Raw genomic sequence first — 23,422 nt, 5'->3', positions numbered from 1 at the left:
ATGTCCACAATAGCCAAATTATGGAAAGAGCCCAGATGTCCATCAACAGGTGAATGGATAAAGAAGATGTGGTATATATATATATACAATGGAATATTCAGCCATCAAAATGCAGCCATCAAAAAAATAAAATCTTGCCATTTGCAGCAACATGGATGGAACTAGAGGGATAAGCTAAGCGAAATAAGTCAATCAGAGAAAGATAATTATCATATGATCTCACTGATATGTAGAATTTAAGAAACAAGGCAGAGGATCATAGGGGAAGAGAGGAAAAATGAAACAAGATGAAACCAGAGAGGGACACAAACCATAAGAGACTCTTAATCATAGGAAACAAACTGAGGGTTGCTGGAGGGGAAAGATGGGGTAACTGGGTGATGGACATTGGGGAGGGTGTGTTTTAATGAGCACTGGGTATAAGACTGATGAATCACAGACCTGTACCCCTGAAACAAAAAATACATTATGTTAAAAAAAATAGTAAAAAAATTAAGAAAAAATGAATTAAAAAAAAAGATGATAAATCTATGGTTCAGAAAGGAGTGTATCGATATAATTGTGTAGCCATGTTCTAATAGATGAGTTTTTGAGATACTTTTTTTTTTAATCGCTTCTTGGCCTTTTGGCTAAGATCAAGTGTTGAGATATTTACTTATTTTTGAAGTAACACTGGTATTCCCCAGGAAGCCTTTTCCATGCCCTTTGTAAAATATATTCCTTTAGCAAACAGTAGTCATAATTTTTAGAAAAAAATGTATTTTTATTAGTAAGATTTTATATTACCTTCAATATCTGCCTATCTAAATATAAGTATTTCTTTTGGAGAGCAAATTTTTTATATTTAATGTTATTTAAATACTTTAAAGGTTTTTTCAATAATAAGGTTTTAGGATAATTAAAAAATATAAAAAATGTATAGTGTAAAATGAATTTGAATTTATATAAATACAAATTATCTATACCATGTCTTTTTGTGAATGAGATTTATCTTTAGATTTATCCTTTTCATTCTTTTTCTTCTGTTTTTCCTCTGCTTGTTTTTCAAAATAATCTTTAAGAAGATGGTTCAGCTGTGGTTCATACTGGCTTGCATGTTGTAATCCACCTTCCCTTCCTTAAAAAGATACAAAACATGAGACAACAGTATTTCATAGTGGTCCCCTACTATTTCAGTCATCTCCCACAGTGGCAAATCCAGAGCTGTTCCTACCTGAACCACTTCAAGCACTAACTCAAAAGTCAGTTTCAATTCAAAATGCTTGAATTAAACATATTTTTACTTTACCTTCACAGTGTTGGATCACACGTCCCCAGAGTCGATTTTTCCGCAAACAGGATAAATTTCCCACGATCAATAAATGCCTCCTTCCTCTGGTCAATGCAACATTCATTCTTTTTTCTGAATCAATAAATCCTACTTGTCTTGTTCTTACACAGGACAGAATAATGATCTCCTTTTCAGCTCCCTGAAAAGCATCTACTGTGGATACATGCACAGCTTTAATATCAGGATGGTCAAAGTCCACGGCACTGAGTAAATGACAAAGCTATGGAGGAAAGAAGAAAGAGATCATACAGGGCAGCGACTATGAAGAACTTAAGACCTGAACCAATTCACAGCAGCCATTTTTATTTAACTGGTAGTGGATAATTTTCATTTTCTTTTTTATGACTCACAAAGATTTGGTAGATAGTTTCTAAAATGATACATAAATAACTAGAGGACAATATAAATTAGGAAACAAAATCAAAAGTGGTGATTTATCTATTGCTGGAGAATTCATCTGGATATGCTAATTCAGAGTTGATAAATAATAAAACAGATGAAAAATATTTTTTTAAAAAAGCAAAAACTAGTTAGAATTGGCTTACTGTACATTAATATTTGGTATCTTTGATTAATAAAATGAAATGATAATGAAAGAACATTTTGGAAAACAAAGATTGAATCCCATCTGTCTCAAAACACAATGCATACACTGTATTTTCTTCCCTCTAATTTGTTTATTTGCATTTTTGCCCCAACAGCTGTAAACTGAATTTAATTAAACCTTGTTAGGTTTACATTTAATTATACAGAGAAAAAGCCAGACCAGACAAAAATCAGAATTTTTTTAATATGTTAATTATACTCCCAAAAGTTTTTTAAGCACCACACTAAACCACTACAAATGTAACATCAAATATTATAACATAAAATTATAATATTTAAGTATCATAACATGTAATACAAACCTTGTACATCTGGGATTTGTATAATGTTATCACCCCAATCATAGAGCCCGCTATTCCACTTGCAATCAGTGATTGAATCAGCTTGAGTGTAAAAGCAGCTTCTGCCACATTATGAAAGCTGTTATCTCTTTCAATCTGGAATAAGAAACAGATCCTAAATTATATTTCCCAGAAAGGCTATGGAAAAACCAAGAAAACCATATAAACAACAACAATAAAATTAAACCCAGAAACTAAACCATGTTGACTTTCATTAACATTAATGTCATTTACCTGTTCCAGTCCTTTAACGTTATAGAAACACAGGGTTGGGAGCCATTCCAATAAAGGGCTCCTCTCTGTTTCTGAAATGCCATTCATGAGGTTTCCCTCATAAAACAGATCATTAGAGATAGCACTGATTGCAGGATGACAACGGTACTGGGTTCTCAACAGAACTGGCTTATGCCCCTAAGAAATTTAAATGCAGAAAAATAAAAAATTAAAGCATTTTTTTTCCTTAGGGAAAAAAATAATATTTTAAAATTTAAAAGTATCACCATATTGTGCTCTTAGTAAATGAATTACAACCATGAAATAGATTATAGATTGTAAATGAATTACAACCATGAAATAGACTATAATTTTAATTACTAAAAATATTTTCATGGTAAACTATTATTATATCACTAAATTATAAAATATAAAACAGGTCAAATCTTCAAAATTATTATCTAGTAAGTTTGGCACCTAACATTATGCTTTCATAATCTATGCAGAGTTGGCTTCACACTAAATTGAAAGGCAATCTTCAAAAAAAATTAGAAAGTGTTGTTGATAACTCATTTATTAATTTTCCCCCTTGGGCACAAGCCATCTTTCATTTTGAATCTTCAAAGAAGTTTCCGATTTTGTTAGTGCATCATAAAATCCACATTCCATCTACTTTAGGGCTGTTCTGGAACATGTTCTTTCTTTGCAAAATGTTCTGTAGCACTGTCTGAACATTTTAAATAACTACAAGTTACTCTAATAATAAAAGCACATAGTAAAAGGCAGGATTAATGATCACACAGACAAGCTATTTTTTATGGGAGAAAAACAGTAAGTAAAAAACCAATCCTCAGTACTAATCAGGGCATAAGTTTGTGGATGAGTCTAAGTCAGTGGGCATGTGAAATCTCTGACAAAAGTACACAACATGCTCAAAGTACAAAAACGCTCAAAGGCTCTGGGGCACCATGCTGGCTCAGCAGGTGGAGCATGTGACTCTTAATCTTGGGGTTGTGAGTTCCAGCCCCAGGTTGGTTGTGGAGCCTACTTTAAAAAAAAAAATGCTCAAAGGACCATGATTTAGTACTAGAAAAAATGTTAGAGAAATGACTAAATTATAGTATATCCAAATTACGTATTTGGTGATTAAACATATTTATGACAACAGTGATGATTACAAAGCTAGTTAGTAACACAGGGAAATGATTATAATGCAAAGTTTTAAAAAAAAGGCAGGATAGAAACTATATGGTATGATCTCAATTATGTAAAAAATATACATATTTTTCCAGCTTTATTGTGATATTATTGACACTAAACATTGTGTAAGTTGAAGGTGTACCAGGAGTTGATTTGATACACTTATATATTACAAACTGATTATCACCACAGCATTAGCTAACACATCTATCACATCACATAGTTACCATATCCTTTTTATAGTAAGAATATTTAACATATACTCTCCTGGCAATTTTCAAGTATGTAATATAGTACTATTAACTATAATCACCATGCTGTTAATTAGATCCCCAGAACTTATTCATCCTATAACCAGAAATTTGTACCCTTTGACAACATCTCCCTTTTTCTACCTCTTTACCTCCCAGTTCCTGGTAACCACAATTCTACTCTGTTTGTACGGAGGTCAGCTTTTTTAGATTCTACATATAAGTGATATATACTATTTGTCTCTCTGACTTATTTCACTTAGCGTAATGCTCTCAAGGTACATCCATGTTGTTGCAAATGGCAAGATTTCCTTTTCATGGCTGCATGATATTCCAATGTGTGTGTGTGCACATATCAAATATAAGTATTTTTATAGTTTATATATATACATATATTTGATATAAGCATATACCCCAAAGATAAAAGCTGGAAGGAACAATACTAAAATATTACAAAGGATTTTCTCTTGGGGGCAGTGGGGTTATTATGGATTTTTTATTTCTTTTTTTTACCCTTTAGTTTTCTTTTTTTACCTATCTTTTAGATAGAAAGTAGTTTCCACACTTTCTATCATGATTAGTAGATATTATTTTTATTTCTTTTAATTCTGAACTAGTTCAAAGATACAGAAAAGCAAAGAAAATATAATACTCATGTATGTACCACATAGATCTGACATTAGTATTTAGTCATTGTTGCTTCAGATCTCTCTTAAGATATAAAATGTGACATATATAGCTAAAGCCCCTACCTCATCTATTTCCTCTGCCACCTTCTCCAGAAATAGCTCCAAACTAAATGTATCTTACGGCATTCCCATGCAAGTTCTATATGTTTACTACAGAGGCATGTATCTATGATTAATACATATTATTTGTTATGCTCTTGAAATTGACATAAATTGTATTTTACACTATGTAACCCTTTGCACCTTGCTTCTCTCAATATCCACTATGTTTATGAGAACTGTCTATATGGATCAAGTTAATTCACCTTAACTGTTTTATATATTCCATTTTGTAAATTCTATTCCATTTTATTCTGTAAATAAATCACTTTTAAGTCCTTTATTTGCCCTTTTAAAATTCCCTCTAAAAATCTACTCATATTTTAAAAGTCATCGACAACAAATAAGTGAAAGAGCAAAGAGCATAACAGCATGCATAGTATGCTAGCATTCGTTACAAGAGGGGGGAAATATTTTATGTGTTTGCTTACACTGGCATAAATTATCACTAGAAGGATACAAGAAAAAGATGACAGTTGCTTTGGGGGAGAGAAACTGAGTAGTTCGGGGACAGGAGTGGAAGGTTTCACTCTACTTTTTGGTTCCTCTTAAATTCAAATTCTGAATCATGTGACTATGTTACCTATTTAAAAATGTTTTAAGAATCTAAAGAATTTTTTTAATTAAGATTTTTTAAAAGCCACTGGATAGGTCTGATTCAAAAGAATCTGGACACTGACATTATGGAAGGGGTAGGAAGTTATGCAATTCAATTCAGTTACAATTAAAAGCTCAGGACAATGAAGCTTGAGTCTTCACAAAATTGAGTACAACGCAACTCAAAACTCAAATCAACTTGAAACTCAGTGTAAGGGGAAACTTCTGAAGAAAGTAGAATAAAACTGCCTTGGAGAATCCATTCTCTAATATCTAAAGGAACAACAAAATACTAAAATAACAAAATACTAAAAACAGCAAAGAAAAAAATCAGTAGCCATGCAACAAAGAAAGGTTTATAGCCAATCCAATGTCATAAACTTTAAAAAAGTACTTATCACCAAGAAAGGAACAAAATTTTAAGTGGAAGGGAGAAATACAGTACAGATCTTCCTTGACTTATGATGGGATAGCATCCTGATAAACCCATCATAAGTTGAAAATATCATAAGTAAAAATGTGTTTAATACAATCCTAAAGAAACAAACTAATTTTCTAAATAGTAATATTAAAGAATAAACTAAAAGCAGCAAAGAACAAATAGGATTTCTTCATAAAACTCACTGTAACCTAACTCAAAACTCAATGCAACTTCCAACTCAATGTAAGGGGAACAGACATAGTAAAAAAGGCTTCACAGATAATGAAGATGAAATTAAAGTAACATAAATGGAAGACAGATGAAGATACCCAATGTAAGAATAACTGGGGGACCTCTGTTTTAGACTGAATGTGTCCCCCACCCAATTCCTATGTTGCAGCCCTAAACCCCAAAGTGATGGTATTTGGAGGTGGGGCCTTTGGAAGGTAATTAGGTTTAGATAAGGTCATGAGGATGAGGTCCTCATGATAAGATTAGTCTCCTTATAAGAAGAGGAAGAGGCCAGAGTCTTCTCTCCACCATGTGAGGATACAGCCAAGAAGAGAGTTATCAGGAACCAAATCTGAAGGTACCTTGACCTCGGCCTTCCCAGCCTCCAAAACTGTGAGAAATAAATCTGTTGCTTAAGCCATCCAATATATGGTATTTTGTTATAGCAGGCTGCACAGACAAGCTACTGATAGAGAATTCAACAGGTGGAAAAAAAAAGCTTTCCTGAAACAAAGAAAGAAAAGAATCTCCACTTTGAGAGAACTTATATTACAGAATGACTAGTTACAGAAAGCTCCACAATGAGATATACTGTAGTAAATTTATCAATTTTAAGGTTATAAAAAGAGTTCTTGCATCCAGGTAGAAAACATAAATCATTACAAGGGGAAAATAATCAGACTGGCCCTAAAATTCATAGTAATAGCAACAATTCAATAAGCCAAGGGGCCATTTACATTTAAAGGCAATAGACATTTGAAACAAAAGAACTCAGGAAAGTAGGCATCTATGAGCCATTCTTGAAAAAAAAATGATGAAGTCCAAGGTACCCAGATGAATGAAGAAGTACTGAATCTTTTAAATATAGAACTGATTCTAAATAATCGTACAAATTATGATTGTAGAACAAAAAGAATGATGTAACTAACAACAATAGGAATATGGGAAGGGATAAGAAAAGGGTGGAAAGCATGAGAGCACTAATATCTCTACCTTTCAGAACAAAGAAATCAATCCATCTGTCTAAAATCTGTCAGAGGATCTTTTAGGAAAAAACATCTCTTATGGGTAAAGAAATATTTATTTGAGATTTCATCATTTCTAGTTTCATTTCAGTTTTTCTCCTCTGTTAAGAAAGTACAGATTATTTAAAGTTCAAACAGCAAAATAACCCCTTAAATGCAATTTAAACTAGCAAGAATGGGGGTGCCTGGGAGGCTCAGTTGGTTAAGCGTTTGTCTTCAGCTCAGGTTCCAGGGTCCTGGGATCATGTCCCACATCGGGCTCCTTGCTCAGCAGGGGGTCTGCTTCTCCCTCTCCCTTTGCTCCTCCCCCAGCTTGTGCACATGCTTTTGCTCTCTCTCTCACTCTCTCAAATAAACAAATAAAATCTTTAAAAGGAATAAACTAGCAACAATGAAAAAATAAATTAATAATAATAAATAAGCTAGCAACAATGATAAAATTTTTCTTTTGGCAACAGATTTTCTATAATTCTTTTGGCTATAATATTTTAATCTTCTGCTTATAAAAATAGCTTGATTTAGATTATTGCATCAAAACAATAGCAATAATAAATAGGCAAGCAAATTGTGGTATATACATACAATGAAGTATTATTCAGCCATAAAAAAGTAATTAAATCATATAGACCAATGGAATAGAATGGAGGGCTCAGAAATAAATCTGCACATAGTCAACTGATTTTTGACAAGGGTGCCAAAACCATTCAAGGACAAGTTTTTTCAACAAATGGTGCTGGGAAAACAGGGTATCTGCATGGAAAAGAAAAAAGTTGGGTCTGTACATTATACCATATACAAAAATTAACTCAAAATGGATCAAGGAATTAAATGTAAGAGCCAAAGCTATAAAATTCTTAGAAGAAAACATTGGGGGAAATCTGTATAATACTGGACTGGGCAACAATTTCATGGCTATGACACCAAAAGCAAAAGCAACATAAGAAAAAATAGATAAATTGGACTTCATTAAAATTACAAACTTTTGTGCATCTAAGGATACTGTCAAGGGGCATCTGGGTGGCTCAATTGGTTAAGCGTCCAACTCTTGATTTTGGCTCAGGGTATGATCTCAGGGTCGTGAGACTGTGCCCCATGTCAAGCTCCGCACTGGCCTGGAGCCTGCTTAAGATTCTTTCTCCCTCTGCCCAGCCCACCACTTGCTCATGTGAGCACTTTCTCTCTCTCAAAAAAAAAAAAAAGATACTGTCAAGAAAACAAAAGGCTACCTAAGAATGGAAGAAAGTATTTGTAAATGATGTATCTGATAAGGGTTTAATATCCAGAAAATATAAAGAACACATACAACTCAACATCAAAAAACCAAATATCCCAATTCAAAATTGGGCAAAACACTTGATTAAGCATTTTTCCAAAGATAAGCGCATGAAAAAATGCTCAATGTAATTAGTCATTAGGGACACCATAATGAGATACCTACTTCACACTCACTAGGAGAGCTATTATTAAAAAAACTCAAAAAATATAAAACAAAAAAACAAATATTGGAGAAGACATGGAGAAATTGGAATATTTTGTTGAGAAATGGCTCCTGGGAATGTAAATGGTGCAGCTGATATGGACAACAGTTTGGTGGTTCCTCAAAAAGTTAAACATAAAATTATCAAGGATGTGGAGAAAGGAGAACCCTCTTGCACTGTTAGTGGGGATGCAAACTGGTGCAGCCACCCTGAAAAACCATATGGAGTTTCCTCAAAAAGTTAAAAACAGAACTACCGTACGATGCAGGGTATTTGCACTTCTGAGTCTTTACCCCAAAAATACAAGAACACTAATGCAAAAGCATACATGCACCCTGATGTTTATAGCAGCATTATCTACAATAACCAAATTGTGGAAACAGCCCAAGTGTCCATCAACTGATGAATGGATGAAGAAAATGTGGTATATATACGTATATACAATGGAGTATTATTACTCAGCCAAAAAAAAGAATGAAATGTTGCCATTTGCAATGACATGGATGGAGCTAGAGAGTATAGTGCTAAGCAAAATAAGTCAGTCAGAAAAAGATAAATACCATATGATTTCACTCATATGTGGAATTTAAGAAACAAGACAAGCAGGCGCCTGTGTGGCTCAGTTGGTTAAGCGACTGCTTTCGGCTCAGGTCATGATCCTGGAGTCCCGGGATTGAGTCCCGCATCGGTCCCGGATCGGGCTCCCTGCTTGGTGGGGGGTCTGCTTCTCCCTCTGGCCTTCTTCCCTCTCATGCTGTGTCTCATTCTCTCAAATAAATAAATAAAATCTTCAAAAAAAAAAAAAAGAGACAAGACAAGCAAAGGGAAAAAAGAGGGGGGGAGAGAACCAAGAAACAGACTCTTAACTACTGAGAACAAACTGATGGCTACTAGAAGGGAGGTTGGTAGGGGGATGAGTTAAATAGGTAATGAGGATTAAGGAGGGCATGTGTTGTGAGAAGCACCCGGTGTTGTATGGAAGTACTGAGTTATAATGTACACCTGAATTTTAACTAACTGGAATTTGAATAAAAACTTAAAAACAAAAAAGAGAATGGATAAAAAAAACCCATAAAATTATTATATAACCCAGTAGTAGCACTTCTGGGTGTATAATCAAAAGAACTGAAAGCAAAGACCTGAACAGGTATTTGTATACCAATGTTCATAGCACCATTATTCACAATAGCTGAAAGATAGAAACAACCCAAATATCCACTCATCCATAGATGAGTGGATAAATAAATGTGGTATTACACACAATGGAATGTTATTTGGCCTTAACAAGGAATGAAATTCTGACACATACTACAACATGAATGAACCCTGAATGTATTATGCTAAGTAAATAAGCCAAACACAAAAGGACAAATATTGTATGATTCTACTTAAATAAAGCACTTAGAGTAGGCAAATTCATAGAGGAAGAAAGTAGAACAGAGGTTATCAGCTCAGGAAAAAGCATATTAAACAACGGGTACAAAGTTTCTGTTGGGATAATGAAAAAGTTCTAGAAATGAGTAGCATGATGGCTGCACTACATTGTGAATGTACTTTTTAAAAAAATGTAATATAGTACTGACATATGCTACAGTGTGGATGAACCTCAAAAACACTGTGCTAAGTGACAGAAGCCAGGCACAAAAGGTCACATATTGTATAGATTACAAGTTGTATGATATGAAAGTTGTAAACTGTATGATATAAAATCTCCTGAATAGATAAATCTATACAGACTGAAAACAAACTGGTGGTGGCCAGGGCTGGAGGAAGGAGGGAACGGAGTTTAACCGCTCAATGGGTATGGCGTTTTATTTTGGGGTGAGAAAATGTTCTGAAACTAGAGAGGGGTCGTTACACAGTATTATGAATGTACTAAATGCCACTGACTTATTCACTTTAAAATGGTTAATTTTATGCTATGTGAATGTTACCTCAACTTAAAAATATATTAATAATTAATTGAAAAAATTCTTTTAAATGTGAAGCAGTACCCTACAACAGCTCTACAATAGGGTACAGGGATAATAGAAACATTATAGAGTTTTTTAAATTTTGGAGCAAAAGCAATGTATTTACTACCCACTACTAAAGTACATGGGGGAAATATTCATTTCATAAAAAGGCATTTAAATTAAATTAATTTATCTTTAAGAGGGGTACTTTCTAAACAATTCCAGTTAAAATTATTTTAGGGCATAGAGTAGCTCTAATATTTTCATTTTCTATCAATCTACACAGTGTATAATCAATAAATGATAATTCTGTATGAATTTAGCAGTAGTACCATTAAGCAAAGCCGATCAAAAAGAGTTTGTTCCAATCCATTTTCATGAGCTGCATCAGAACCCTGAATAGTAGGAGGAAGCTGTTTGGGATCTCCAACAAGAATCAGCTTTTCACACTCAAACCTAAAAACAGAATTCTAAAAGTTAATCTAAGCGACAACAAAAAGCATGACATCACTTGTTGCACTTTTTTGTTTTGTTTTTTAAGATTTATTTATTTGAGAGAGAGAGAGAAAAAGAGCAGGGGTGGGGGAGCAGGGGCAGAGGGACAGAGTAAGAGAAACTTAAGCAGACTCCTCGCTGAGCCTGGAGCCCAACGGGGCTCAACGGGGCTTGATCTCATGACCCTGAAATCATGACCCTGAGCCTAAACCAAGAGTCAGAGGATTAACAAACTGTGCCACCCAGGCGCCCCTTATTGCACTATTTTCTAGAATGTATTTCAAAGAACTGGAATACCACAGAGTTCTGGGAACTAGGGCACCTAGCTTGCTCAGTCAGTAGAGCATGCGATTCTTGATCTCTGGGCTGTGAGTTCAAGTCCCACACTGGGTATAGAGATTACTTGAAAATAAAAAATCTTAAAAAAAAAAAAAAGCTCTGGTAACTAACAAGGCTTAATAATGTTAATAAATGTATTAAAGGGACTTGAAGTTATTCAGTAAAAAATCCTTTACAACTTTTTTCCACCTAAAATTTGCTAAATGTCTACCTGCCTCTGCATGGAATTAGCATTTTGCAGAACACATTTTGAGAAACAATGACTTTTAAATTTTGTAAACTCAGAGGCTTTCTTAGAAGTCATTTGGCTTAAACTCTTATTTTAGAGGTGAAGTAAATTAGGCTCCTGGGGCTAAATGTCTTTCTAAATAGAGGTAGGATATCATGGGAAAATGTCCAGCTTTTGTAGAAAAATCTATAGTGGAACTTTAATCTAGCTGAGAAATCTGCAAGGGCCTAGTAGAATCCTAGCCTAGAGTTATCAAGGCTTTAAAAATTATGTAATCTGGGGCGCCTGGGTGGCTCAGTCGGAAAAGTGTCTGACTCTTGATTTCAGCTCAGGTCCTCATCTCGGGGTCCCAGGATCGAGCCCTACGTGGGTCTCCGTGCTCAACGGGGAGTCTGCTCTCTTCCTCTCCTCCCCCTACCCCCATTTGTGTTCTCTCTCTCTCTCTCTCAAATAATCTTTAAAAAAAATTATGTGATCTATCACCAGGGAAATACAAATCAAAACTATGAGATACCACCTCATACTTGTTAGAATGGCTAAAATCAACACAAGAAACAACTGGATTGGTGAGGATGTGGAGAAAGAAGAATCCTCATGCACTGTTTGTGGGAATGCAAACTAGTACAGCCACTGTGGAAAACGGTATGGAGGCTCCTCAAAAAATCAAAAATAGAACTATCCTATAATCTAGCAATTGCACTACTGGGTGTTCACCCAAAGAATGCAAAAACACTAATTCAAAAGTGGGGGGAATCAGAGGGAGAGACGAACCATGAGAGACTATGGACTCTGAGAAACAAACTGAGGGTTCTAGAGGGGAGGGGGTGGGGGGATGGGTTAGCCTGGTGATGGGTATTAAAGAGGGCATGTACTGCATGGATTACTGGGTGTTATACGCAAACAATGAATCATGGAACACTACATCAAAAACTAATGATGTAATGTATGGTGATTAACATAATAAAAAAAAGGAAATACTCTTCAAAAAAAAACATTAATTCAAAGGGGTAATGCACCCTTATATCTGTAGCAGCATTATTTATAATAGCCAAGATATGGAAGCTGCCCACGTGTCCATTGACTGATGAATGAATAAAGAAGTGTTATATATATACACAATGGAATATTATTCAGCCATAAAAAAGAATGAAATCTTGCCATTTGCAATGATATAGACAGAGCTAGACAGTACAATGCTAAGAAAAGTAAATCAGTCAGAGAAAGACAAATACCATATGATTTCACTCATATGTGGAATTTAAGAAATAAAATAAACAAAGGGAAAAAATAAGAGACAAATCAAGAAACAGACTTTTAATTAGAGAAAACAAACTAATGGTTACCAGAGGAAGGCTGGTTGGGGTGGGGGGGTTAAATAGGTGATGGGGATTAAGGAGGGCACTTGTGATGAGCACAGGGTGAAGTATAGAAGCATTGAATCACTATATTGTACAGCTAAAACTAATATAACACTATGTTAAGTAACTGAAATTAAAATTAAAAAAAAAAATTATGTGATCCAAATGTCTCAACTGTGATCTAACAAAATTTTGACACGTTAACCAACCCCCCCCAATTTTCCTCTGCATTCTTTTATTTTTTTTTAAATTATTATGTTGTTAATCACCATACATTACATCATTAGTTTTTGATGTAGTGTTTCATGATTCATTGCATATAACACCCAGTGCTCCATTCAGTACATGCCCTCTTTAATACCCATCACCAGGCTAACCCATCCCCCCACCCCCCTCCCCTCTAGAACCCTCAATTTGTTTCTCAGAGTCCATAGTCTCTCATGGTTCATCTCTCCCTCCAATGTCCCCCCCCATTCTTCCCCTCCTGCTATCTTCTTCTTTTTTTTTTTAACATATAATGTATTATTTGTTTCAGAGGTACAGTTCTCTGCATTCTTTTAAATAATCAGTTTAGTATCTAAATTGCTAAGAATTTTCACAAAAGTTTGGTAAGAGTTTGAAGTGTGAAATTATTTGAAATAATCGTGGTATCTGAGTGCTTTTCAGAAAAGAAATTTTTAGGTTACCTTGCAATAGGAAGGAGAGAGGCCGGTTCAGTTATTTGACTACACTCATCCAGCACTACTACAGGAAATTTAAGATCATTCATGCATGGGAATGGGCAGGCTGCACAGGTAACTCCAACTACTCGCACCTTTATTACAATAAGAATATTATTAATTAACAACCTTTTGAGAAAATAAGATAATGTATTTACCAAAGAACTTGTAAAGCTAAAATCAGAAATGAGCTGTCCTAATTACTGGCAATCAGGAATAACAGGTCACTTTATCTCCACATTTTTATTATTTCCACGTAGGAAATGGAAATCACAGAACATAGGCTACTTAAGCCACAAATCCCTTAATAAGAACAAATAAAAGGCACACTTTGATATTCACAAGGAAGGTATTATATTATCAGGGATTTAAAAAATATTAAGGATGACATCCATATTTTATCCTTCTAGACAAAGCTGGATAAACACAACATGCATTATTATCAACACAGGCCAAAATTCTCCACAAAGAACAGTGAATATGCTATAAACTGTATTTTGCTTAACCTTCAATCACACTAGGATTTTGACTTATTTAAGAAAGTAAAGAATGCTAACTATTTCTAAACAACAGTAAATTAAAGTGTACTTGAGGCCTGTAAGCATATTTGAATCTTATAATTCTCAAATATTATAGCAGAATACCATTATTCTCAAGGCAAAATGCCTGATAAAAAAAAGCTAATATTTAATCTCTGGAACTAAATATAAACAAGAGGAAAATCATTGAATTTTCTAATTAGATGTGGTCAATTGCCACAGCAGTCTAATAGCTACACACATACACACACACACTCACATATATATACACACATACACACACACACATATAATTTTTTTTCTCTCCTAACAATCTGAAGTATAATTCCACTTTTTGGTAGCAAGGGCAGTCCACACAAACAGACCATATTTTTTGTCAACAAATGTGACTGACAAAAATATACTATACAAATTAAATACTGCCTCCACAGATCCTGTGGAACAAGAAATATATACATTAATAATAACATTCATCACGTATAACAGCCCTCTGTCAGAGTTTCCTTTTGTTAAAAACAAAAATCACAAAGCCACATTTATATTAGAAACTCCACACTTTTTGAATATTCAGCTCTTTTAAAATGATCCAGCAGAAGACACCACTGTAGTAAAATACACTGCTCATGGTACCACTCTCAAATATCATTCATTATTTAAATTCCGGAAACTATACCTGATAAAGAACCTTAGAATGAGAACCCGAAAGTTGTGAACCAGGAAGAAGTTTTTTTAAAAGAAATAGCTAGGGGAGGGAGCCTGTGTGGCTCAGTTGGTTAAGCAACTGCATTTGGCTCGGGTCATGATCCTGGGGTCCTGGGATCGAGCCCCACATCGAGCCCTGCATCGGGCTTCCTGCTCGGCGGGAAGCCTGCTTCTCCCTCTCCCACTCCCCCTGCTTGTGTTCCATCTCTCACTCTCTCTCTCTGTCCATTATATAAATAAAATCTTAAAAAAAAAAAAAAAACAAATAGCTAGGAGCACCTGGGTGGCTCAGTCGTTAAGTTGGTTATTATTTCCAATTTCTCTGAGCCTTTGGCTCAGGTCATGATCCTAGAATCAAGCCCCACATCGGGCTCCCTGCTTGGTGGGAAGCCAGCTTCTTCTTCTCCCACTCCCCCTACTTGTGTTCCTGCTCTCGCTATCGCTCTCTGTCAAATAAATAATCTTAAAAAACAAATAAATAAAAGAAATAGCTAATACAAAAATATAAAGAACTAAGGTTTCTTTAAAATATTATATGATTTGTATCTACTAATTTGTCATCATATTGCTAAGATTCTAACCCCAGAAGATATTTTATTATTGATCTAGGAAATAGCAATTAAACTATGAAGCATTTTTAAAATTTAATTTTATTGTAAAGACATGTCACTTTAGAAATGTGTTAGCTCTGAATGCCTAATTGGACCTTGGAAATTTGTTAGACAAAACTTTTTAAAAAAATGTTCCCTTTAAAAGAGTTTTCATTTGGGGTGCCTGGGTGACTCAGTCAGTTGAGCATCTGACTCTTGGTTTCAGCTCAGGTTATGATCGAGCCCTGCATCCAGCTCCGAGCTCTGCGGGGAGGCTGCCTGAAGATTCTCTCCCTCTACCCTTCCCCTCACGTGCATGTGCATGCACACACACATTCACTCACTCTCTCTCTTTAAAATAGATAAGTAATTAAAAATAAATACATAAAAGAGTTTTCATTTGTGAACAGATAATACCGATGAACAACAGATTATGCTATCTGGGCTTTCACTTGGAAAATAATAAAAAAAAAATTACCAAAGAAATCATTAACAATTATTCTTACATATCAATATTATGTTGGATAAGTGAGTAAAATGATAAGTAATTTACATAAATGACTAATTTGCATTAATTGAACACAGTCAAACTAAGCCCTTCTGGATTTAGTTGGGGAGAAGAAAGTAGAGTTAACTCTATAACTCAAAATAATAGAAAGCTAGTCTGAAACCTGAGGACTTCTATAATCAAAACTTATAGATTGGTTATTATTTCCAATTTCTCTCTCCCTCCCTGTAAGAGTATTACACATCCACACTCTTTGCCATGTGACTTTGCAGTACTTGTCACCAGAGAAGTAGGGGGAGTATATTTCCCTGTCCCACTAAATATTAGGCTTGGCCATATGACTTGTTGCAGCAAATGGAATATTAGCAGACATGATATGAACAAAAGCTTTAAATGTATTTGTGTGATCTAGGCTTCCTTCTTGCACTTCTGCCATCTGTCAGGAGAAGACCATCATGCCATAGGCAAATGTTCTCAGAATGAGAGATCTGAACCATAGCCTCAAGCTGGGCCATGCCAACTGACCTTTAGAGTCATAAGTTTGTTGTCTTAAAGTATTGAGATGTTTGTTAAGCAGCAATATTTCTGAAATAACTACATAATATGGGGATCCAAGTATGTTGATTTTTCCAAATCTCTTGCAGAAAGTAACCAATGTCCACATAGTCCAAGAAGTCAACAACCCTCTTTTCTTCCCTTCCTCTTTCTTTTCCTCAAGCTCTCCTTTCATTGGAGGAAGCTACTGATTGACTTCTTTCTCATCAGCTACCAGCTAAAGGAAGCCGCCCTGGATCAGAAGCTGATAAAGGGGATGCTGCTACTTGTTACAGCTTGGGATCGTGTGTGTCCAGTCTTGGCTTCCAATACTTAGAAGCAAGTGTCTGAGCCTCCTAGATTCTCAGATATAGACAGACCCTGAAAGGCTTGGCTTTCTAGGAAGGCATTAAAGACAAATTTCACTTGGGTATTTTGTCCAGGGTCAGACCTTCTTTTCCTTCCCTATTGTACCTAGAAAAAAACCAAGTTTCATTTTAACTTGCCAGGAAATCTATTCCCACCACTTCTCTTTCCTCTTTAAGCTTATAAAAAGATATACAAATACGGAAAAGGAGAGAGGATAACTCAGTCATGGTAAGTTGGATCTGTTCACAAACTTAAAGAATGTTTTATGATAAGATAAAAATATGCACTGGATAGACATACACACACCTTATTTGAATCTAAGCTATCACAGTCATCTGTTTTATTTAAAGGAAATATTCATCAACAGGAATAAAAGAATTTTGAGTAGTATATATAAATTAAGAAACAAACTTACCTGCTTCAGCAGGGTTTTATTGGTCCCCAGTTTATGCTGTTCAATACTTTTTCTGACATAGACCCTTTCCAGAGGAGTCAAGTCTTCTTTCATTAGTGCATGTAGTTCTTTCAGTTGTTCATTTTCATTTTCTGAGGCATGCAAACTAAAAAAGAATTACATAAAAGAATATCCCTTTTTCTCCCATTTTCACATTATAAAAAAGTAAAATACAGATTTTCTAAGTTAACAAAAAAATAAATAAGCTTTTCCACTCTTCTTCGAAAACCAAATTTAAGGGCGCCTGGGTGGCTCAGTCGTTGCGCGTCTGCCTTCGGCTCGGGTCGTGGTCCCAGGGTCCTGGATCGAGCCCCACGTCGGGCTCCCTGCTCAGCGGGGCGGCTGCTTCTCCCTCTCCCACTCCCCCTGCTTGTGTTCCCTCTCTTGCTGTGTCTCTGTCAAATAAATAAAATCTTAAAAAAAAAACAAATTTAAAATTATATAAAATTATTATACTTTTTTTTTTAAAAGATTTTATTTATTTATTTGACAGAGAGACAGCAAGAGAAGGAACACAAGCACGGGGAGTGGGAGAGGGAGATGCAGGCCCCCCGCAGAGCAGGGAGCCCGACGCAGGGCTCGATCCCAGGACCCTGGGATCATGACCTGAGCCGAAGGCAGATGCTTAACAACTGAGCCACCCAGGTGCCCCAAAATTATTATACTTCTTTGAGCACTCTGACTTTTGGAATTCAGTGTTCTTACCTATAAGGCAAAATTGGCTTGGCAATCTTCCTGACACTCCCAACTCTGACGAACTTTTCAAATCCAAGACTGAGAAGCCTTTAAAGAAAACAAGGCAAAATAGATTCTGATTATTTAGAAGAATTTATAAAGCAAAGTTTACCTAATATTTGTTATTAAAATTAATTTTATGTAACAGTGTATTTTATAGTTATAGAATTCAATCTGATATGCCTAAACTCAGTAAATGCAATGTAGCTAAGACTTTTTTATATAATGCATTTTATAGAGAATTTTTAAATTATATTGAAGGTTCATTAAATGTTTATAAAACAGTGATGTTAATATTGATCACAAATAAAACTGTCTCTAATGACATAATAATATGGAAAACAATAGCTACCATATACGTAGCATCAGGATTTATTAGGAATGCATATCTTATTTTTACATACATTATCTCACTTAATACTCATTACAGCTCTGCAGGGTAGTATCTAATCTTAGAGATGAGGACTCCAAAAGTGAGGAATTTTGCTGAGGCCACAGAGCTAATAAGTAGAGTCGGCCATGATTCAACCTAAGCCAAGTCTGTCTACCTTCAAAGGCTATGATCATTCTTCTACATACATCACCCCCAATTAGGGCTTTGTGAAGAAGCAACTCTCATCTACCTTTCCCTCTCATGTATCTTACAGCTCTGGTTCTAGGCTAGAAACAGAGTAGAGAGTTCAATGAATATCCAGTCCTCTACAACATCTGTCACCTCAAATGGGAATTTAAAGAGTTAAAACACTAAATAAACTATAGCTTTCCACACATAGTCTTCCTAAATAATTTTGAAGCAGTTTGTTTAATGTCAATGCATGGATAGATTGCAACTTCTGCGTATTTCATAGTCCTCATCTTGGAGACAGTCAGCTACTTTTCAGTCTCAAAACACAGATTACATGTTTTCAATGCAATTTTATGTTAATTTTTTTATAATAGAGGGTGCAGTATCCTCATCATACCACTAAAATAGGGTAAAAAGTATGTTTTGGAGCACCTGGGTGGCTCAGTCAGTTAAGCGTCCTCTTGCTTTGGGCTCAGGTCATGATCTCAAGGTCATGAGATGAGCCCCACCTCAGGCTCCACACTTAGCGTGAAGTCTGCTTGTCCCTCTCCCTCTGCTAGTCCCCCTGCCTCGAGCGCTCTCTTTCTAAAATAAATAAAATCTTTAAAAAAAAAAAAGTACATTTCATTTCTTCTCAAGAAACTCTTTGTCCCATCCTGTCCATTACAGTCAGAGTACATTGTCGAAAGGCACTGCTAAATGTTATTTTAATGCGAAGAAGTGTGTGAGTCTAGCCTATATGAAGTTGAGGTGTATATCCTAATTATAGATCTGTATTTCTCAGGTCCTTCTCAGAGGCTTAAACATTGAAGAATTTCTCCTAAATGTTTTAGTATTCAGTACTTACCTTCCTTCTTCATTCTAACTTTGTGATTTTTCTAACTTTTCTAACAGCCTACAGTTATATTTTCATCTCAAGTTGAGCAATCTAAAGCTTTTTCCTGTTTAGCCCCCAAGTAACTCCTCATTGTCTTGAATCAAAAAATATATTCAGTCTCTGTTTTAGAGTTAGAAGGGTGTACACTGGCAGATCGATCCTTTCTGAAGGACAATTTTGAAAAATATATTAGGACTTAAAAAATATTTATATCTTGGAGTGCCTGGCTGGCTTAGTCAATAAGCATGCAACTCTTGATTGTTGTGAGTTCAAGCCCACATTGGGCACAGAGCTTACTTAAAAAAAAAAAAAAGTTTAGGGGTGCCTGGGTGGCTCAGTCAGTTAAGCACTGACTGTTGATTTCGACTCAGGTCATGATCTCAGGGTCATGGGATTGAGCCCTGCATCTGGCTCCTCATTCCTCACTCAGTGTGCAGCCTACTTAAGATTTGTTCTCTCCCTCTGCCCCTCCCTCACCCCCCCACACACACGTGCGCACGCTCTCTCTCACTCTCTCAAATAAATAAATAAATCTTAAAAAAAAAAGTTTATATCTTTTATTCTAGGCCTAAGACTTTTTCGTAAGGAAAGAATCAGAAATGGAGACAGATTTATATCTAAGGATTTTTATCACAATATTATTTATAATGACAAAAATATGAAAAATGTTTGCTGATCAAAATTGCTTAATTAGGAGTGCCTGGCTGTCTTAGTGGGAGAAATGTGGGACTACTGATCTCGGGGTCCTGAGTTCAAGCCCCATGTTGGGTGTAGAGATTACTTAATTAATAAAACTTAAAAAAAAAAGCTTAAAGTATAAGCAGATCACTGCATATGACAGAGCTAAGAAAAATATTTTCTAAGAAGATTTGATACCATAATCTTTTTTTTTAAGATTTTATTTATTTATTTTAGAGAGAGATAGAGTGTGAGAGCAGAGGAGGGGCAGAGGGAGAGGGAGAAAGAATCTGAAGCAGACTCCACACTGAGTGCAGAGCCCCATGCAGGGCTGGATCCCACAACCCTGAGATCATGACCTGAGCTGAAACCAAGAGTCAGACTTTCAACCAACTGTGCCACCCGGGCGCTCCAATACTTAATCTCTATGTGAAAAAAACAGGACACAAAATAAATAATACATTATGTTGAATGCTAAGTTTGGAAAATAAATGAGTATGTGTATATGCAAAAAAATCTGTAAAGAAATATATTATCTGTATAGTCTGCATATTTTCCACCTTAAGCATTCGTTTATATAATTATAAAAGCTAATTTTTAAAAAGCCTACACATTTTGAAATAATGAGTTATTTCTCCTTTGTCATTTATGTCAAAATTCAGATCATTAAACATTGAGATATTGGTAAAATATGTACTATTTTTTTTGCATTTAAAAAAATTTTTTAAAGATTGTATTTATTTTATTTTAGAGAAAGAGAGAGAGAGAGAGAGAGAGGGCATGCGAGTACGAAGGGCAGAGGGAGAGGGAAAGCAACAAGCAGACTCCACAATGAGGGTGGAGCCCAAAGAGGACTTGATCTCATGACCCTGAGATCATGACCTGAGCTGAAACTAAGAGGCAGATACTTAATTGCTTAATTGACTGAGCCACACAGGTGCCCCTTTCTCTGCATTTTTAATAAAATTTTACACAATCACAAAAATTTTATACCTGCAGGACAGATTGTGATTATCTTTATATCCCTCTCATTAAAATCAAAAACTTAATTTGACTAAACTGATCAGCTATTTTACTATTATATGCTCATACAGACAGGTATATAAGAGAATAACCTATAAGTTGGTTCTGTGATTTTAGCCTACTTCCAAGGTTCTTGAGTCAGAGACAAAGGATTTTATTCATGGCACAGGAAACAGCATAAGCATCCACAAATGTGCACTGGTTTCCCTTGGCCCCCAAGTCCAGTGGAAAGACATGGAAGGTCCAGATGGATGCCTGCACATGCAATGTGTTGAGCTGCAGAAAAGAACACTGAACTCGGAGAGCCACTATTCTTATAACAATCAGCAAGCAAACCTGCTCTTTGTCCTGGAGGGAGATACTACCTTGTCAGTCAAGGTTGCTTGCTACAAACATAACACTGAGAAATGTCTTGGGTAATAGTGGTCAGGGCCTTGCATCCTTAGCATCCCAGCAGGGATGCTCAGGGTCCCAGAGCAGATTGCCTCCCTCAAAAATATACATTTTAGTCCTACATGACTGAACTTAATTTTTAGTGAGTATCTTATCTTTGTGCCAAAATGGTCAGGTTTGGTATTTGATTTTATCCTACTTACAACCTAATAAAGTTAGTTTATTACTGTTTCATTGATGCTGGCTCTTGAGTCAGAGACTAAGGCCTGGAATTTTTGTGCATGGAAAAAATGTGCGTGGACACTCAGGTCCCATGATGGATTGCCTCTCTCAACAATAACCTAAAATGTTAACTACTTAGGGTTGGCTTAGTCAGAGGAGCATGTGACTCTTGATCTTGGGGTCCTGAGTTCAAGCCCTACATTGGGGGTAGAGATCAAATAAATAAAACTTTTTAAAAAATTAAAAATAAAATAATAAAATATTAGCTACTTAAATACACTAGTCATACGTACCCAAGAAGTACTCTGTCCACAGCTACATTAGTGGAAGAAGAAATGAGAAGTTTCCATGGTCTTGCATTTCCAACTGTAGGAACTTCACTCTTTTCAAATAGCTGTACAAAAAACAAAATCACCACTGCCAGCAAGTAACTCTTTCCTGCTCCAAAAACACCTAATTATTTTGAAGGAAGGGGAAAAAATAAAGGCAGTGTCATAAATAAATTTCTGAAAGCACAAGAAACATTTCATCCATCTGCCTTCCTCTCTCCTGTTTAAATTAATTTATTCAAAAAACATTCACTGAATGACCACTATGTGCTAAGCACAGAGGATAAGTAGATAACCAAAGATCTCCACATTTAATGAGACCCTAGTCTAGTTGGGAAAACAGATAAAGTAAAGGAACAATGATAAAATAATATGGTAAGTAACACCGATATGGTATTAATTAAAAAAAGAACATTCCTTTCTGCTTTGGTGGAGATGGGAATGTTTCCCAAAAATAAGAGGTAGCAGAACTAAGTCTTTCAGCATAAGATATCCAGACCACTTAAAGAAAGGGTCATTCTAGGCAAAGGCATGACAAAGTATGTAGATGTTACCTACTTCTATACAGCCTATAGCAAATAGGCAAGAGACGAGGCTGACGAGATAGGCGAGAGGATAAATCATAAAGAGTTCTGCATGGTATGGCTAAAAAGATTAAATTTTGTCTTGGAGGCCAGGGACAGTCCCTGAAGGATTTTAAGCAACAGAACTGACTTAGGCAGACTGTATTTTGTAAAAACTACTTGAGTGAAAATATTAAGAAAGGTAAAACTAAAGGTGGATCAATTAGAAAGTGGCGTGACAATAATCGTTACAATACTGTTACAATACTCTAATACATGCTAACTTTCCTGAGTGCCTCCCATGTGCCAGGCACTGTTCTAAGCCCTTTACCAACCAGTTAACTCATTTAATCTTCCAATCCTAAGAGACAGATGCTATTATCAACTCCACGTTATAAGGCAGGAAATTAAAAAGGTAAGTAACCTGCCCAAGATCATACAGCTAATAAATAAAAGAGCCAGGATATAAACCCAGGATTCTAGCTTGAGAGCCCACCCTCTCACCAGTAGGCTATATGAAGGTACGGTGAAGGCTGGGATTGAGGGATGCTAGTGATCTGGAGAGAAGAAAACCGATATGAAAGAAAGGTAGACAGACACGACAAGGGAAACATCTCAGTGACTGATCTGATGAGGGAAGATAAAAACAGAGTAGAAGGAGGATTAAGAGAGTCACTTCATCTAGGGAGAAAGAGTAATCAAGGATGACTCCCAGACGTCTAGCTTGGTCAACAGGGTGGATGTGATGTAAATCCTCAAAGTAGC

General features: G+C 35.7%; 1 protein-coding gene across 3 annotated transcripts in view; it reads right to left on the bottom strand.

The window, feature by feature from the left end:
• Positions 1-959: 959 nt before the first annotated feature.
• The window catches only part of ZGRF1 (zinc finger GRF-type containing 1), an 84,207-nt gene continuing 61,744 nt past the window's right edge, over positions 960-23,422 (bottom strand). For all 3 annotated transcript variants that reach the window (XM_088020027.1, XM_088020028.1, XM_088020030.1), the window contains 9 exons: positions 22,059-22,218; positions 17,978-18,055; positions 17,234-17,378; positions 13,544-13,671; positions 10,769-10,892; positions 2,512-2,688; positions 2,239-2,373; positions 1,289-1,550; positions 960-1,117 (listed from right to left, as the gene is read on the bottom strand). In XM_088020027.1, coding sequence (XP_087876153.1) covers positions 960-1,117; positions 1,289-1,550; positions 2,239-2,373; positions 2,512-2,688; positions 10,769-10,892; positions 13,544-13,671; positions 17,234-17,378; positions 17,978-18,055; positions 22,059-22,218 — 1,367 coding nt within the window. The remainder of the gene's footprint in view (positions 1,118-1,288; positions 1,551-2,238; positions 2,374-2,511; positions 2,689-10,768; positions 10,893-13,543; positions 13,672-17,233; positions 17,379-17,977; positions 18,056-22,058; positions 22,219-23,422) is intronic.

Source organism: Eumetopias jubatus, unplaced genomic scaffold, assembly GCF_037043125.1.
Source record: "Eumetopias jubatus isolate StellerSeaLion01/CBP00866 unplaced genomic scaffold, mEumJub1_p1.0 scaffold_2, whole genome shotgun sequence".
Lineage (NCBI taxonomy): Eukaryota > Metazoa > Chordata > Mammalia > Carnivora > Otariidae > Eumetopias > Eumetopias jubatus.
The sequence above is the reverse complement of the archived record's forward strand: the minus strand, read 5'-3'. Positions and strand labels throughout refer to the sequence as shown.